Source organism: Rana temporaria, chromosome 4, assembly GCF_905171775.1.
Source record: "Rana temporaria chromosome 4, aRanTem1.1, whole genome shotgun sequence".
Taxonomy (NCBI): Eukaryota; Metazoa; Chordata; class Amphibia; order Anura; family Ranidae; genus Rana; species Rana temporaria.
Genome location: NC_053492.1, coordinates 439,356,754 through 439,374,609, shown reverse-complemented (window position 1 = coordinate 439,374,609; position 17,856 = coordinate 439,356,754). Strand labels below are relative to the sequence as shown.

The window sequence follows — 17,856 nt, the reverse complement described above, 5'->3', positions numbered from 1 at the left end:
GGTATTCAGTCAGCTTGAAAACCAGACATTATTCAGATAGGACTGTGACCTTCCAAGGTCTCATTTACACTTATTTAGACTTTAACACACCTACCTACACGCCTGCCGCTTCAACGTGCATTTTTGATGTGTTTTTGATGCTTTGGTGATGCTTTGGTAATCTCATCGGCAGGGCTGTCTTAATGAGTGGGCACACCTGGGCACTGCCCAGGGGCCCCAGCTGCATTGGGGGCCCCTTCACTTTCCCCAAAGCAGCTGATATCAAGAATGCATGGGGGATCTGGGGTGTATAGGGGGCAGCAATGCTTGGGGTATCAGGGATGTAGTGGGGGTCTCAATACAAGAGGTATCTTTATGGTATATGGTGTCAGCGCTGGGGGGGGGGGGTCTGGGGTGTAGAGGGGTCACAGTGCTGGGGGGATATTTGGGGTGTAGACGGGCCATAGTGCTGGGGGAGGGGGAGGCATCAATCTAGCAGGTATATTATATACACAGGACAGCTATGTTACTTTATCATACCTCCCAACTTTCTGAGATGGGAATGAGGGACACCTATCACCAAAAGTATGCAGGCATAGGACACACCCCTTGCCACACCCCCTTAAAGGAGAATTGTACAAAAAAAAATAAGATTGGTTAAACCCACAAGTGCTTTTTTAACACTACTATTTCTTTATATTGGCTTTTGGAATTTACAAATGCAGCAATTTAGAAATCAGATGAAAGGTTTAGCACCAGGAAACACTTTTTGATAGATAAAAAGTGCATTTTATTTACAACTATATTGATCAGACCAAAATGAGGGACAAATGAGGAGAATTAGGGACAGAGGGACATTGCTCCAAATCAGGGACAGTCCCTCAAAATCAGGGACAGTTGGGAGGTATGACTTTATGCATGTAGTATTTCCCCCCACTGTTCCTTTGCTGTACAGAATGATTGTTGATGTAGTTAATGTGAAGCTCCACCCAAAAGTGGAAGCTCCGCTTGTCTGCCTCCTACCTACTTGATGTCCGTTTACCTAAACTGTCCATGCTAGGGGCCCCAGAACATTACTTTGCCCAGGGGCCCATGATGCTATTAAGACAGCCCTGCTCATCAGACGGAGGAAAATCCTATTTTTCCATCCATCTGGCGGATGGAATCGAGTGAACATGGACAGACGGTCCGTGTTCATCCGATCCCCCATAAGGGGGAGCGGAGATCTGACAGGGTGGTCCCTGCACAGTGTGCGGGGACCGCCCTGTCATCTGCCAGCTTTGCAGGGATCAACGGAGCGATCCCCGCTGAGCAAGCGCATAAGAAATGTACGGATCCTCAAAGGATCCGTACGTGGGAAAGGGCCCTAAGGAGGACATCCTCATAGACTTCATACACACACACTTTCTGGATGCAGAACTGTTCTCGGTGCACAGGGCTTTTGGCGTATATCAGCATCCGACAATGCCAGCATTGTTTAGCAAGGTGCTTTGCAATACAAAAGCTTTGTGCCCGTTTGTTATAAGCCATGTGTCGCAGTACACTGTATCTGGCCCTAAAAATGGATAGGGGTTCATCAGAAACGCCACCAAACACCCCAGTTGGTGCTTGTCTATTCCAGACCTTAGTGATCCCAAAGGGAGAGAGAGAAAGCAAATCAAGTCCGTGTCGTCTTTACTTGTTTTGTTTCCAGCATTGCATTGCATTAGAATTCTTGCCTTTTGTAAAAGTGTCTTTTATAATAAAGTGTGGCGTGTAATTTGGAGCGCCACATTAATTGCTGTTATTGCCGCAGGAGACAGCAGGGCACTTCACTGCCTAAAGGCCTCTGTCAGCAGATATTGCCTCATATAATGTTCCCTGGCTCAGTTTTATTGGGTACAGCTGGAATGTTCTACGTTTTCAGAACCTTTTGTTCCAGGTAGTGAAACCGCTAAGCGTTCGCTATCGATCTATTTATCTGTCTCTGTATTTTGTTTTTCATTATTGTCAGTTTGCCTCTAATTGTGGGATCATATTTTGGACTTTAAAATCCGAAGAGAAAAAAAACTAACACTGAACCTGTGGCCAGGCTATGGACCTTCAAGTGTTTACATATTCTTAACAAGCAGTAAGTGAGATTATAAACAAACTCTCACTGTAGCTGTAGGCACTGTGGAACAATTTATCCTCAATGTTTATGACAAAGGTTATTTAACCACTTCAGCTCCGGAAGGTTTTACCCCCTTCCTGACCAGGCCATTTTTTGTGATATGGCACTGCGCTACTTTAACTGACAATTGCGCGGTCGTGTGCCCAAACCTAAATAGAGCTTTCTTTTGGTGGTATTTGATCATTTCTACTGTCTTTATTTTTTGCGCTATAAACACAGACAATTTTGAATAAAAAACACTGGGCTAGATTCAGGTATATGCGCCTGATCTTACAGCGGGGCAGCGTATCGTATTTACGCTACGCCGCCGCAACTTACAGGAGCAAGTGCAGTATTCACAAAGTACTTGCTCCGTAAGTTGCGGCGGCGTAGCGTAAATGGGGCCGGCGTAAGCGCGCAAAATTCAAATGTGTAAGGGGGGGGGGGTGTGTTTTATGTTAATGTCTGTTGACCAGATGTGATTGACGTTTTGTACGAACGGCGCATGCGCCGTCCGTGTACATATCCCAGTGTGCATTGCTCCAAATGACGTCGCAAGGACGTCATTGGTTTCGACTTGAACGTAAATTACGTCCAGCCCTATTCGCAAACGACTTATGCAAACAACGTAAAAAATTCAAAAATCGAAGCGGGAACGACGTCCATACTTAACATTGAGTGCGCCTTATAGAAGCAGGCACAACGTTACGCCGAATAAGCCTTACGCAAACGACGTAAAAAACTAACGCCAGGCGCACGTACATTTGTGACTCGACGTAACTTGGTAATTTGCATATTCTACGCCGGCGTGAGAATGCACCCTAAGATACGACGGCGTAATAGAATTACACAAGTCGGATCTTAGGCTAATGTCGGCGTATCTAGCTTTCTGAATACAGAAAGTAGATACGCCGGCGCAGCTTTGAATTTACGCGGCGTATCTATGGATACGCCGGCGTAATTCTTTGCTGAATCTAGCCCAATATTTTTACTTTCTGTTATAAAACATTCCCAATATATTTTTTTTTTAAAAAGTCAAATTTCTTCATCAATTTTTGGTAAAAAAATATCCCAACATGCGTATATAGATTGATTTGCACAAAAGTTATAGCGTCCAAAAACTATGGGATAGATCTAGAGGCTTTTAAAAAAAATATATATATATATATATATATATTTTTACTAGTAATGGCAGTGATCAGCAGTTTTTAGCGGGACTGTGACATTGCGGCAGACAAATTGGACACTAAGGCCGGGTACTCACGACCAAACATGTATGGTGAAAGCGGTCCGTCGGACCGTTTTCACCATACATGTCTGCCAGAGGGCTTCTGTACGATGGTTGTACACACCATCGTACAGAAGTCCGCGCGTAAACAATACGCGGGGCGTGTCCGCGGTGTCGCCGCGTCGATGACGCGGTGTCGCCGCGACAATGACGCAGCGACGTGGGCGGCCCGCCTTTAAAATGCTTCCACGCATGCGTCGAAGTCATTCGACGCATGCGAGGGACGGCGGGCGCCTGGACATGTACGGTAGGTCTGTACTGACGACCGTACATGTCCGAGCGGGCAGGATTCCAGCGGACTGTTTTAAAACAAGTCCAGGAATATTTGTCCGCTGGGAAAAGGCCCGGCGGGCAAATGTTTGCTGGAATTCGGCCCGCTCGCGCCCACACACGACCAAACATGTCTGCTGAAACTGGCCTGCGGACCAGTTTCAGCAGACATGTTTGGTCGTGAGTACGGGGCCTAAGTGACACTTTTTGGGGACCAGTGACACCAATACAGTGATCAGTGCTAAACAAATGCACTGATCAATGTATAGATGAAAAGGCAGAAGCAGTGGGGGAGGGGAGGGATTGCTGGAGAGGTGACTATTAGTGAGTCAGGGGGGCTTTACATAGACATTGGCACTTTGACCTAAATGGATACATTTGCATGAAGGTTTTTTTCTGTTTCTCGCTGATAATAAAATGCTTTTGTTTGCAGCATCGCTTGTGGTTTCTGATGTCCTATGGCATGGTGGCCTGCTGGTGTGTACTGGGAACAAGAGGCCTGGCAACCATTTTCCTAAACACCTTTATATTTTATATGATCGCACAGATGAAGATTGCACTTATCACCTGGCTGAGCTCTGCACTTATGCTCCTGATGTTACATAATGAGACTGTTGAAAACACCCAGGTAAGTCAATTGGGTTCCATCTGTTTGCCCACCCATCTGTCTACCTTTCAGGCTGGGTTCACACTATTGCAAATTGGATGTGGGTTTCCCCTCTATGGAGCCCATTCAGTGCCCCATCATTGGTATCAATGGAATAGTGTGCCATGGTTGGTGTCACTGAGAGGACTAGTGTCCCATTGTCGGCGTCAGTGGCAGGAACTATGCCCCACTGTTGCAGACATTGGTGGGAATAATGTCCCAAGTATCAGATAAAAGCAAGCAAAGGGCCGTGGTTTTGAAGACCACTGATCTATAGTGTAAGCACCGAGCCTCTCCCCCTCAGCTCATCTAGCAGAACTGCTGTTATAGTATTGAAAATTATTTAAACCTATATATCCTTTTTGTCTTTTTGCCATGACCACAAGACTCTTAATGGCCTTAAACTGGCAATACATGGATTGATATTCGGCTGGCTCTGCAGGGACCGGACGAATTTCGATCTATGTATGGGCTAGCTAGTTGCACACAAGTCGATCTGTTGATCAATTTGTGTCCGACCAGCCTGTCAGAAGTTTCCCAAACAATCATTGTATTCTGCTTGTTAGGGAAGGTTTCCCACTGGCAGAACAGAATAGCACAGCAGGAATTATCTGTGAATATGTGGATGGTGAAATTGGATAAAAAAAAAATCCAAACCCTCTGGTTGAACTAAAAAAATAAAATGTAAATTAAATTATGGCCAGGCTTATTGTGATATTGCTATTATCAGTGGGTGGAAATTAGTAGCTACTGCATATTGTCTGCTTTTGTCAGAGCCCATCCAATTGTCGGGATCCACTCAGCTGTCTGATTGACTGATGGCTCCATCTTTCAGTGCAAGGGGAGAGCCAAGCCAGCCTCGCCCACCTCTTCCCCTGGGGCAGCAAAAGAGCCAGAGAGGAGACAAGTGACTGATAGTCACTGCTCTATGCTTGGAACAGGCCGAGAGCTGAATGATCAGTGTCATTTGATTGCTCAGTTCTTGCTCTTAGAGTTGGCACAGGACAGATGCAGCCCACCTATGCCCTTAAAAGTTTCTGATAAAACCAAGATTGGTTTGATCTGTTGCTTTCACAGGCCGGTAACAAAGTACTTGTCCAGTCTAGTTCCTTAGACCATAGAGATGATCAGGGAAGTTCCAGTCCTCACGTATCTTTATATGGTAAGCTGGCGGAACCACCAGCTTCAGTTCTGGTGTCTCCTGTCCCACCAGGGACACTGGGACATTTTTTCTGCCTGAAAGCTCTTCTCAAAAACGCGATCCTGATGTTTTTATTTTTGTTGTTCTATCTTTAGCCTGAAAGCCCTTTCTCTGCAAATATGCCTGTAAACTCCATAATGTGCATGGAGAAACAGACTAACCTAGAGCTGCTTATACAGGCTGAAGGAAAAAAATGCCAAAAGCCTGTATAAGCCACATTTTTTTTTAACACATGGTGGTTTACTAAAGGCACATAGACTGTGGACTTTGCAAAGTGCAGTTGCTCCAGAGCTTAGTAAATGAGCAGAAGCTCTGCTGACTTCCATGATCCAATCATGTGCAAGCAAAAATGCTGTCTTTTTTCCCCCCACTTAGACATGATTGGGTATACTTTGCAAAGTTAAGCTTTACCTCATTTACTAAGCTCTGGAGAAACTGCACTTGTAGAGTGCAATTGCATTTTGCAAATTTCACAGTCTATTTGCCTTTAGCAGATCAACCCCTATTTGTCCTTTAAGCTTTATATACTATTCTTTATGTAAGTATTTTGTCTTTGTACAGCAAACCTTATTCCCAATTGTCTGCCTTCTGTATCATTTAATTGAGCTTCCTCCGGACACTTCTGTATGTACTTGGGAATGTTACAAAGATGTCCTATCTCCTGGATGTACAGTGCAGCTTTTATAGAAGAGATGGGGAATTGTGTTTTTCTATAATTCTGTTCTAGCAACAGAGTGAGAATGGCTTAGTAGAGATCAGAGAAGCCGAAATCAGGCTGCACAGCAGTGCTTTTATACAGTGCCTGTTGTGTTCTAACCCACAAAGCATGAAATAAAAAACTGCAGTAAGCTAGCCAATGAAAGATTGGCATAATCTGGATTACATTATTGGAACAATATAAGTTTTTTGTTATATGTGTTTAAGAAGTGCAGAAATACCTGTTGATCCTGCCAGAAATCCAAATGAGCTTGTGGCTTCCTGTGCTGCACCCTTATAAGTTAGCATTGTTGCCGGATGTCTCTGTGGACAACAGTACACATTCTGGATTGACCGTCTGCAAACTGCTACATCCTTCCAAAGCAAACTATGCAAAGAAAAACAGGGATATTTAGTTCACATGTATTGCAATACATGTTTAAGCTGACCAACTTTGTCAAAGTAATCCCTCTTCTGGCCAGTCCTACACTGCCTTGCCACTGCAAATGCTAAGGTGAACACCATGCCATCATGGGGCATGTAACGGAGCGTCCCACACTCCGCTTGAGTGCTTCCGTCATATACCGCTTCCTATCAGTCTGGATATAGATATTAGATATTCCAGCTGCCCTCAACACACAACGAGACAAGACTTGTTTGTGTGCTAAACATGGAGTGTTTAATAGAACCAAGAATGCAACCTTGTATACAGTTTAAAGAGGAGATAACCAGAACATAAATTAACATGAGCTAATTAACTAATCATTTACCCAGACGAGGTGACTCCGAGATATGACCTGTTAGAGTAGACGTCACGTCTCCTCGCTCACCTGCTATACAATACACATTATAATAAGTGTAAACACAGGACATCTTCACACAATAGCAAGGTCAATTAGCACAGAGAAAATAGATGGCTGGAGGTGACGGCATTAGCATCTAACAGTATGAATGAGTCACTCTTACAATTAACCCGTTGAGTTCAGAATCAACAACCAGTAAGTGGTTCTTTACAGATATCCTGGAATATATTGTGGATAATGATTACATAATAATCCCATCTCAGGTAGTCCAAGATATCATTTCTCAGTCATCCTATGCCCCTAGTGGACAGTGATTTTAGACATAAGAGGGTTCAAGTCTGTCACAGGGCATAAGGACCCAAGGTGGGGGAGAGTGACCAGATTCGGATCTGGTCACTGATCTGCGTTGCAACAGAGAAAAATATACCTATGCTCAAATCCCAATAGCAATGCTAATTCTGGCTGGACCCTCTGCACATCCAGAATTTGTAGTGTTAATATGTGGTCACACCCATTTAGCACCTGATAGTTCAAATACATGTACAAGCTGTTGGGATTTGAGCACAGGTATATCTTTTTTTCTGTGAACAACAGAACATCTTCCGACCATTGATATGTAAAAGAGGAGGGGTGTTTTGTAGCCCTGTCCAAGGATGACGACATTGCTCCTCTATAAACACAGTCCAATGACCGAGCAAAGACATGTATTTTGTTACTGGCAGAATCACTAGTTGAAAAAATATATAAAACCTGGAAAATGAAAAATATTGCAGCCCCTATATCGAAGGACCAATATGTTAAAATATATTTATATTTTGTCCTTGGGTTTACATATTGTTTAACTGCCTAATTCAACCTAAACTACAGCATTTCAATAGTAGGACTGAGGTCAACATTTTGTCATGGCTGCTCTAAAATACAGAATTTATTGTGGATATGTCCTAGTTTACTTACTCCTTTGCTTTGAATAATTTCCATGTTGGATGAGCCAAATTTGCTGATAAATCTTAGAATTCATAACTCTCTCTAATAACTGCAAGAGTTTGAGGCAGTGATGCAGCAAAGTAGCTCCACACCATTAAACTCCTTCCAGCATGCTTCACAGTTGGGCTGAGGCTTTATTGTTGGTTTACAATGTTTTTTTTTTCCTTTAAACATAATGTTGTGTATGCTTACCAAAATAAAAATTTCTCGCTTGGCAACTACCTAAATAAAAATTCACTAATTTCTTTTGTTTACAAACAATTTAAAGCGGGAGTTCACCCATTTGTAAAAAAAAAAAAAATCTCCCCTTAGCTTCCTGCTCGTTCGGTCTAGGGGAATCGGCTATTTGTAGTAAAATATGAGCTGTACTTACCCGTTTTCGAGCTGCATCTTCTTCCGTCGCTTCCGGGTATGGGTCTTCGGGAGCGGGCGTTCCTTCTTGATTGACAGTCTTCCGAAAGGCTTCCGACGGTCGCATCCATCGCGTCACTCGTAGCCGAAAGAAGCCGAACGTCGGTGCGGCTCTATACTGCGCCTGCGCACCGACGTTCGGCTTCTTTCGGAAAATCGTGACGCGATGGATGCGACCGTCGGAAGCCTCTCGGAAGACTGTCAATCAAGAAGGAACGCCCATTCCCGAAGCCCATACCCGGAAGCGACGGAGAGGATGCATCTCGTAAACGGGTAAGTACTGCACATATTTTAAAATAAACAGCCGATTCCCCTAGTAAAAACGAGCAGGAAGCTAAGGGGGAAAAGTGCCCTCTAAGGGTGAACCCCCGCTTTAAATGTTGGTATGAGGAATGCATGCAACAAGATACAACATATAGCTATATTCATCATATTGGATAACATCATATATTTATTTCAACAGACCAAACTGGTAAATTGGATGCATAAGACATTCTGGGCCAGATTCATATAGGTTAGCGGATCTTTAGATCCGCGTAACCTATGTGATTTAAGATCCGCCGTCGCAAGTTTTTGAGGCAAGTGGGTAATTCTCAAAACACTTACCTCAAAACTTGCGGCGTCGGATCGTAAATCCCCCGGCGGAATTCAAATTCCGCGGCTAGGGGGAGTGTACTATTCAAATCAGGCGCGTCCCTGCGCCGATCGAATAGCGCATGCGCCGTCCGCGAATTTTCCTGGCGTGCATTGCTCCCAATGACGTCGCTAGGACGTCATTGGTTTCGGTGTGAGCGTAACTTGCATCCAGCGCGTTTGTGAATCGACGTACGCAAACGACGTAAACATTTTAAATTCGACGCGGGAACGACGGCCATACTTAACATTGGCTGCGCCTCATAGAAGCAGGGGTAACTATACGCCGGGAAAACCCTTACGTAAACGGCGTAAAGTGACTGCGTCAGGCCCGCGTACGTTCGTGAATTGGCGTATCTCGCTGATTTACATTATCTCAGCGTAAATCAGCGAGAACGCCCCCAGCGGCCATTTTTAAATTGCAGTTAAGATCCGACGGTGTAACACAGTTACACCTGTCGGATCTTAGGCATATCTATGCGTAACTGATTCTATGAATCAGTCGCATAGATACGACTAGCCTAAGTCAGAGATACGATGGTGTATCAGGAGATACACTGTCGTATCTCTTTGAGAATCTGGCCCTCTGTCTTCAAATCTTGCCGTATTTGGTAAAATTCACTCACTTCTTATTGAGGAATACATTTTGTTGCCAATTTTCACCTGTGTAGGTGGCACAACTGAAGTTTGCATATAAAGCTTATGGTTTAGACTGCTTACATACATGCATTAGATTACTATTATTATTATATGATACAGGATTTATATAGGGCCAAGAGTTTGCACATCACTTTATAATGTAGAAGGGGGACCGTGCAATTACAATACAATACAATTCAATACAGTAGGAATTGGGGTTTACAATCTAAAGGTAGGGGGGGCGGGGTGGTACAAAAGGTAATAGCTGCAGGGATGATCTGATCTGGAGGTGACAAGGGAGCTAGAGGTAAAGTTCTTAGGTGGACGTGGGGTAGGCTTCCCTGAATAAGTGAGTTTTCAGGGATCACCTAATGGTGGACAGGGTAGGGGCTGACCGGAAATACTGGGGCAGGGAGTTCCAGAGGATAGGAGAGGCTCTAGAGAAGTCCTGAAGGCAAGCATGGGAGGAGGTAACAAGGGATTTAGAGAGTGGGAGGTCTTGGGAGGAGCGGAGGGGACGATTTGGGCGATATCTGCAGATAAGGTTGTTGATGTTGTGGATTCCCTTGTATGTTGTGGTTAGTATTTTGAGTTCTATACAATGGGATAGGGGAAGCCAGTGAAGGGATTGGCAGAGAGGAGCAGCAGTCACGGATCGGTTAGTAAGGTGTATTAGTCTAGCAGCAGTATTCGTGATATAGAAATAGCGAAGGAGTAAATAAGTTGTTTTTTGTGGTGTCATTAGTGAGGAAGGGGCGAATTCTGGAGCTGTTGCTGAGGTGAAGGCGGCAGGATTTAGCCAGTGATTGAATGTGAGGCTGAAGGAGAGGTCAGAGTCCAGGATCAGACCCAGCCCCTTGGTGTGCAGGGAGAGACCAATGGGTGTGCCTTTGATCTCAATGGTAAAGGCATGCGGAGAGGATCGGGGAGGAGGAAAATAATAGCTTAGTTTTATGTTTGTAGACTGATCATCTCATCTCCCGATCACTTCAGTTTGGCATAGACCTTTTAAAAGATTTTTATTATCTACTTGCTGACCGCCTCATGTAGGAGTGCAGTGGCAGAGCGGCTCTCCTGTGCTTGATCACGTATCTAGTCCCCGGTCGGGGGGCGTGCACACCGGCTGTGCTGTGATTAGTCACAGAACAAGCCAATCAGCAGGTGCCAGCCAATAATTGACTGATGGCACCAGCTGATTGGTGAAGAGGACAGAGCTCTGTGAATGTAAGCAATGCAGACCTCTGTCCTGTCAGTGGGGATATGTTGGTTTTTGTATTTTTTGTAAAAACCGCACACAGTGAATACAACAAGCACTGTTAGGCACACATTTAACCATTTGATCACCCCTGATGTTAACCCCTTTCCAGCCAGTGTCATTAGTACAGTGACCGTGTATATTTTTAGCACTGATCACTGTATTCGTGTCACTGGTTCTCAGAAATTGTCAAAAGTGTCCGATTGTCCGCCATACACAGTCATGCTAGAAGTCGCTGATCGCCGTCAGTACTATTGCATAAAAAAAAAATTCCAGTACATATACCATAGCTTGTAGACGCAATAACTTTCACACAAATCAATCAAAATACTTTTATTGAGATGTAGCAGATTAAATATGTGTCTACATTTATGAAGAAATTTGATTTAAAAAAAAAATGTTTTTATTGCATAGGTTTTAGAGTACAAAGTAAAAAATGTTTGTTTATTTTTTCATTTATAGCACAAAAAAAAAAAAAAAACGCAGGGCTGATCAAATACTACCAAGAGAAAGCTCTGTTTGTGGGAAAAAAATCTTATTTGTGTACAGCCTTGCACGTTCACACAATTGTCAGTTAACCATTTAAGGACCGCCTCCTGCAGATATATACGTCGGCAGAATGGCACGGCTGGGCACAAGCACGTACCTGTACGTCCTCTTTAAGTGCCCAGTCGTGGGGCGCGAGCGCGCGCCCACAACCTGGTCCGAAGCTCCGTGACCGCGGGACCTGCGGACCTGATCGCCTCTGGAGTCCCGCGATTGGTCCTTGGAGCTGAAGAACAAGGAGATCTGTGTGTAAACATAGCTTCCCCGTTCTTCACTGTGGCGCTGTCATCGATCGTGTGTTCCCTGATATAGGGAAACATGATCAATGACGTCACACGTCCATCCCCGCCCCCTACAGTTCGAAACACAGACGAGGTCACACTTAACCCCTTCAGCGGCCCCTAGTGGTTAACTCTCAAACTGCAATTGTCATTTTCACAGTAAACAATGCATTTTTAATGCATTTTTTGCTGTGAAAATGACAATGGTCTCAAAAATGTGTCAAAATTGTCCGATGTGTCCACCATGTCGGAGTCAGGAAAAAAATCACTGATCGCCGCCATTAGTAGTAAAAATTTTTTTTTTATAAAAATGCAATAAAACTATCCCCTATTTTGTAAACACTATAAATTTTGCGCAAACCAATCGATAAACGCTTATTGCGATATTTTTTTTACCAAAAATAGGTATAAGATTACGTATCGGCCTAAACTGAGGAAAAAATATTTCTTTATCGTACATCACGGGACACAGAGCGGCATTCATTACTATATGGGTTATATGGAGTACCTTCAGGTGTAGACACTGGCAATCTCAAACAGGAAATGCCCCTCCCTATATAACCCCCTCCCATAGGAGGAGTACCTCAGTTTTTACGCCAGTGTCTTAGGTGTTAGTCATGGTTTAGCTTGCCTCCGCATCCTTGGGATTAGGTGAGCTACCGGTTCTATCCAAAAAAGCCTCAGCGCTAAAGTGGTCAGTAACCGGACCCCAAACCCTTGGGGTATAGCCCATAATGCTTTTCTTTTTAGAGAGCTGGACCCTGGGCCCAGAACTTAGAAACCTTTGGGTGCCTAATGTTTTCTGTTGCCAGGGTGCTATATGGGCCCAGGACAGTGGATCCTTCATAGGAACCCAGGGCCTGAAGGTCTAGACATCCCCACGGAGATGGGGGAAGATTGGGCCTCTTGCTTGGCAAAGTCCTGCGGCATGGAGCAGGTAAGTGAGGGGAAAACTTGTGGAACTTGGTTCTTAGCAGGTTTTTTCTGGGGGGTCACAGGGGACATGCCTAAAGTTATGCACTGCATCTGGCAAACTAGTCACATATCATAAAGATAGGATGGCTCTCTATGTATTATTCCCCATAAGATGTGACCTCCCTTGTAGTGTTGGAAAAGCATTGAGTGGGGCCTGTGTTATATAAAAATATATGTGTGTGTCAGAGAGCTGTGCTTACCTGCAAGCCTCCAGGCGATGCTCCATTCAGTCTTCCTCCTCAAGGCCCCAAAGCAGGCAAAACGCTGACCTCCTCATGGTTCCAGGCTGCAGGCTGCAGTTTGCTGGAACAGAGAGGTCCCTTCCTCCCAAACCCCCCCCCCCCCCTGTCGGGAGGGGCATTTCCTGTTTGAGATTGCTGGGGGGGAAGGGCGGGTCAGTGGCTTAAAGGAAGGGGCGGCCCTTCCTTGTTTGTTCCATTCAATACTTTGGAACTGAGGAGAAAGACCAGAGCGGCAGCACGGGGGCGCCGAGGACACACAGTGGCCAGAAAGGATATTGCAGTCTTCAGAGGACTGTTTTTCAAGCCTAGAAATAGGCTGTTTCTTTCCATCTCATAGTTTTTCTTTGCAATACTACTCAGGGGGACAGAATGTTTTTTCTTTCCTGGATTTGAAAAAAAAAAAAAAAAGTCATCTAGGGGAGAGGAAGCATTTTTTATCCCCCAAACAGGTGTTTGGGCAATTAACTTTTATAGTTCCAAATACCAATAGGTAGCAGGTGTACCTCGGTATTGTACCATGGCATCCGGGTCAGAGGGTACAAGAGGTGGGGATTCCCCCAGAGAGTCTGAGGTCTCGGACAAAGCTATGCCGCTGCTTTCCCCACAGGGAGCCTTGGGGCCATCGGGATCTGGGGCTGGAGCTGACGCGGGTCAGTCCAACCCTAAGATGGTCACGGAGGAGGTATTACTCACCTCTTTAAAAGAGATGCAGAAAAGCATGGGTAGCCGCAGCTATGCGGGGCAGTAAGCGGAATAGATCTCCGTCGCCCGAGCGCGGACCCTCAGAAGAGGAGGTCCTTTCCTCAGGGGAATTGGACGACCTCTTGGACAAGGACCAAGTAGGTTCAGGGATCGAAGATCCGGATACAGAGGAGTCTGGGGCAGTTCAACTTGCCAGTACCAGATCTCCAGGTATCGACGGTTTCAGCTTTGGGCTCACTGAGGGCGCCTCAAAGCAATGCTGTGTTTCCGATCCATCCTCTATTAGAGGGAATTTTGTTCCAAGATTGGAACAAGCCAGATAAGATCTTCTTACCACCTAAAAGGTTCTCTGTCCTATATCCTATGGAAGAAAATTTTTCCAAAAGATGGGCTACTCCTGCAGTGGACGCAGCCATCTCACGTGTTAACAGATCGTTAACATGCCCTGTAGAAAACATACAGGTGTTCAAGGATCCAGTTGATAAGCGCTTGGAAGCACTACTTAAGAACTCCTTCACTACTGCAGGGGCAGTAGTACAGCCAGCTGTGGCTGCGATTGGGGTCGCTCAAGCATTATCGGATCAATTTAAGCAGATGCTTAAACTTATTCCGGCCCAGCAGGCAGAAAAATTTTCGGATGTCCCTAAGGCCATATGTTTTACGGTAGACGCAATCAAGGATTCTATCCAGCAAGCGTCACGTTTATCGTTATCCCTTATCCATATGAGAAGACTCTTATGGTTAAAAAGCTGGGAGGCTGAGCCCCCATGCAAGAAGCTCCTGGTAGGGTTCCCCTTCCATGGAGGACGACTCTTCGGAGAAGACCTAGATAAATACATTCAGACCATTTCAAACGGCAAGAGTACTCTCTTGCCAACTAAGAAGAAGGTTCAGGGACCTGCGTTTAAACGACAGTATTCCCCTGGGCAGGGGCCCTCTAATGCCAAGCAGTATCGACGGCCTCCTGCAAAAGCAAACTTCGGCTTCAACAGCAAATCACAAGGACAGGCTGTTAGAGGCAAAAGGCAGTGGTTTCGCAAACCAGCAAAACCAGCCCCCAAGCCAACCTTATGAAGGGGCGCCCCCACCCACGAAGGTGGGGGGAAGGCTGCGACTCTTTTCAGAGATTTGGGAAGCCAGCATTCCCGACGAGTGGGTACGGTCTTCCGTGGCCACAGGCTACAAATTAGATTTCCTAAGGTTTCCTCCTCCTCATTTCCAGAAGTCGAGGATTCCAAACGATCCGGAAAAGGGAGCCGCATTAAGATCGGCATTAGATCATCTACTTTCCCAGGAAGTAATAGTAGAGGTACCAGTCCTGGAAAAACAGGGGCTGGGTTTCTACTCCAACCTATTCATCATCCCAAAATCCAAGGGAGATGTCAGGCCAATTTTGGACCTAAAGATGGTAAATGCATATCTAAAGATCCGCTCATTTCGGATGGAATCCGTGCGGTCAGCAGCTGCCACACTCCAGAAGGACGACTTCATGGCGTCCATAGACATAAAGGATGCCTACCTTCATGTTCCAATTTATCAGCCACATCAAAGATATCTACGCTTCATGGTGGCTTCGCGTCACTTCCAATTCGTGGCGCTTCCCTTCGGGTTGGCTACGGCCCCCCGGGTGTTCACGAAGGTCCTAGCTCCGATCCTAGCCAAGCTAAGGATCCAAGGGGTCACGATCCTAGCATACCTGGACGACCTCCTAGTCATAGACCACTCGTCTCCCGGCTTGGAGCGAGCAGTGGCCCTCACGGTCCAATACCTCGAGAGGTTCGGCTGGGTCCTAAATCGAGAAAAGTCAGCTTTCCAGCCCACAAGGCAGTTATCTCGGCATGAGATTAGACACAGAACAACAAGGAGTGTTCCTACCTCTGAGGAAGGTAAAAGCCATCAAGGAATTAATCCTACTGGTTCTAAGCAAGAAAGAACCGACTATTCGCCTATGTATGAGGTTACTAGGCAAGATGGTGGCCACATTCGAGGCGGTACCATACGCCCAGAGCCACACTCGCATCCTACAGGCAGCCATCCTGTCAGCATGGAGCAGAAGGCCACAGGCCTTGGATATCCCGTTGCCGCTCTTATCAAGAGTCCGACAAAGTCTGTGTTGGTGGTTAGACCCTCAGAATCTACTGAAGGGGAAGTCTTTCAGCCCAGTGGCTTGGAAGATAGTGACCACAGACGCCAGCCTGACGGGCTGGGGAGCAATTTTGGATGGTTGCACTCGCCAAGGTACTTGGGCAAAGCCAGAGAAGCAGTTGCCCATCAACATCTTGGAGCTCAGAGCTGCTCGACTAGCCCTCAGGGCTTGGACGTCAAAATTGCAGGGGTTCCCGGTGAGAATTCAATCAGACAATGCCACGGCCGTGGCATACATAAATCACCAAGGGGGAACCAGCAGTCAAGCCGCTCAGAGAGAGGTGAGCTTGATTCTCCTATGGGCAAAGGCTCATGTGCCCTGCATATCGGCAATATTCATTCCAGGAGTGGACAACTTTCAGGCGGACTTCTTAAGCCGCCAGACTCTATGGCCGGGGGAATGGTCTCTGCATCCACAAGTCTTTCAAGCACTCTGCCAAAGATGGGGAGTGCCGGACGTGGATATCATGGCATCGAGACTCAACAAGAAACTAGACAGGTTCATATCCTGCTCAAGGGATCCGATGGCCTGCGGAACCGATGCGTTGGTTTGCCCTTGGCATCAGTTCAAACTTCTTTATGCGTTTTCCCCGCTCCAGTTACTACCCCGCCTGCTGCGCAGGATCCGGGTGGAGCACATACCAGTCATCCTGGTAGCTCCAGCATGGCCCAGAAGGGCATGGTACTCACTAATCTTAAGGATGGTAGTGGGAGACCCGTGGACTCTTCCTCTACGGCCAGACCTGCTATCGCAAGGTCCGATCCTCCACCCTGCCTTACGGCATCTAAATTTGACGGCCGGAAGCTGAATCCCTGATTCTCAGGGGTAGAGGTCTGTCTCAGAAAGTAATCTCTACCCTAATCAGAGCCAGGAAACCGGTCTCTAGGCTGATTTATTACAGGGTCTGGAAGGCCTATGTAGGCTGGTGTGAGTCCAAGCGATGGCTTTCTCGCAAATTTACCATCGATAGAGTATTACGTTTTCTCCAGCTAGGAGTGGATAAAGGATTGGCATTAAGCACAATCAAAGGACAGATTTCTGCTCTGTCAGTGTGGTTTCAGCGGCCGCTGGCCACCCACTCGCTGGTTAAGACCTTCCTTCAAGGGGTCTTACGTATTAGACCTCCAGTTAAATCCCCGCTTTGTCCGTGGGATTTAAATGTTGTTCTGTCAAGTTTACAGAAACAACCGTTTGAGCCGTTGGCTGATATTCCTTTGGTTCTACTGACAAGGAAGTTAGTATTTTTGGTTGCCATAGTTTCCGCAAGAAGAGTTTCGGAGCTGGCAGCCTTATCCTGTAAGGAACCATATCTTGTTTTTTATAAGGACAGGGTCGTTCTCCGCCCTCATCCTTCCTTCCTACCGAAGGTCATATCCAGTTTTCATTTGAACCAGGATTTGGTATTACCATCCTTCTTCCCTAAACCTAGTTCCAGAAAGGAAGGGTTGCTGCATACCTTGGATATTGTCAGGGCCATGAAGGCCTATCTTAAAGCTACAAAGAAGATCCGGAAAACAGATGTGCTGTTCATTCTACCGGATGGGCCCAAGAAGGGGCAGGCAGCTGCAAAGTCCACCATTTCTAGGTGGATTAAGCAATTAATCACTCAGGCCTACGGCTTGAAAGGGTTGCCTCCTCCAGTATCATTAAAGGCTCATTCTACTAGAGCCATGGGCGCCTCCTGGGCAGCACACCACCAGATCTCTATGGCTCAAGTTTGCAAGGCGGCAACCTGGTCTTCTGTCCACACGTTTACAAAATTCTACAAGTTGGACGTAAGAAGGAATACTGATACTGCCTTCGGGCAGGCAGTGCTGCAGGCTGCAGTTTGAGACCCTCGGATTCCGGGGGCTCCTCTTGTTTAAGTTAAATTTAAAAATGTAAGATTATTTTTCTCAACTAAGTTGGATTTATTATGATTTGAGTATATCTCTAAATTAAATCCTTTTGTCTTGGAGATGTTCTCCCTCCCCTCATTGTAAGCATTGCTTTGGGACATCCCATATAGTAATGAATGCCGCTCTGTGT

The 17,856-nt window shown here is 45.9% G+C and overlaps 1 protein-coding gene across 1 annotated transcript in view; it reads left to right on the top strand.

Annotated features, from left to right (window-relative positions):
- HHAT (hedgehog acyltransferase) overlaps nucleotides 1-17,856 on the top strand; it is a 375,962-nt gene that overhangs the window by 46,310 nt on the left and 311,796 nt on the right. The window contains exon 5 of the mRNA XM_040351495.1: nucleotides 4,102-4,296. Coding sequence (XP_040207429.1) covers nucleotides 4,102-4,296 — 195 coding nt within the window. The remainder of the gene's footprint in view (nucleotides 1-4,101; nucleotides 4,297-17,856) is intronic.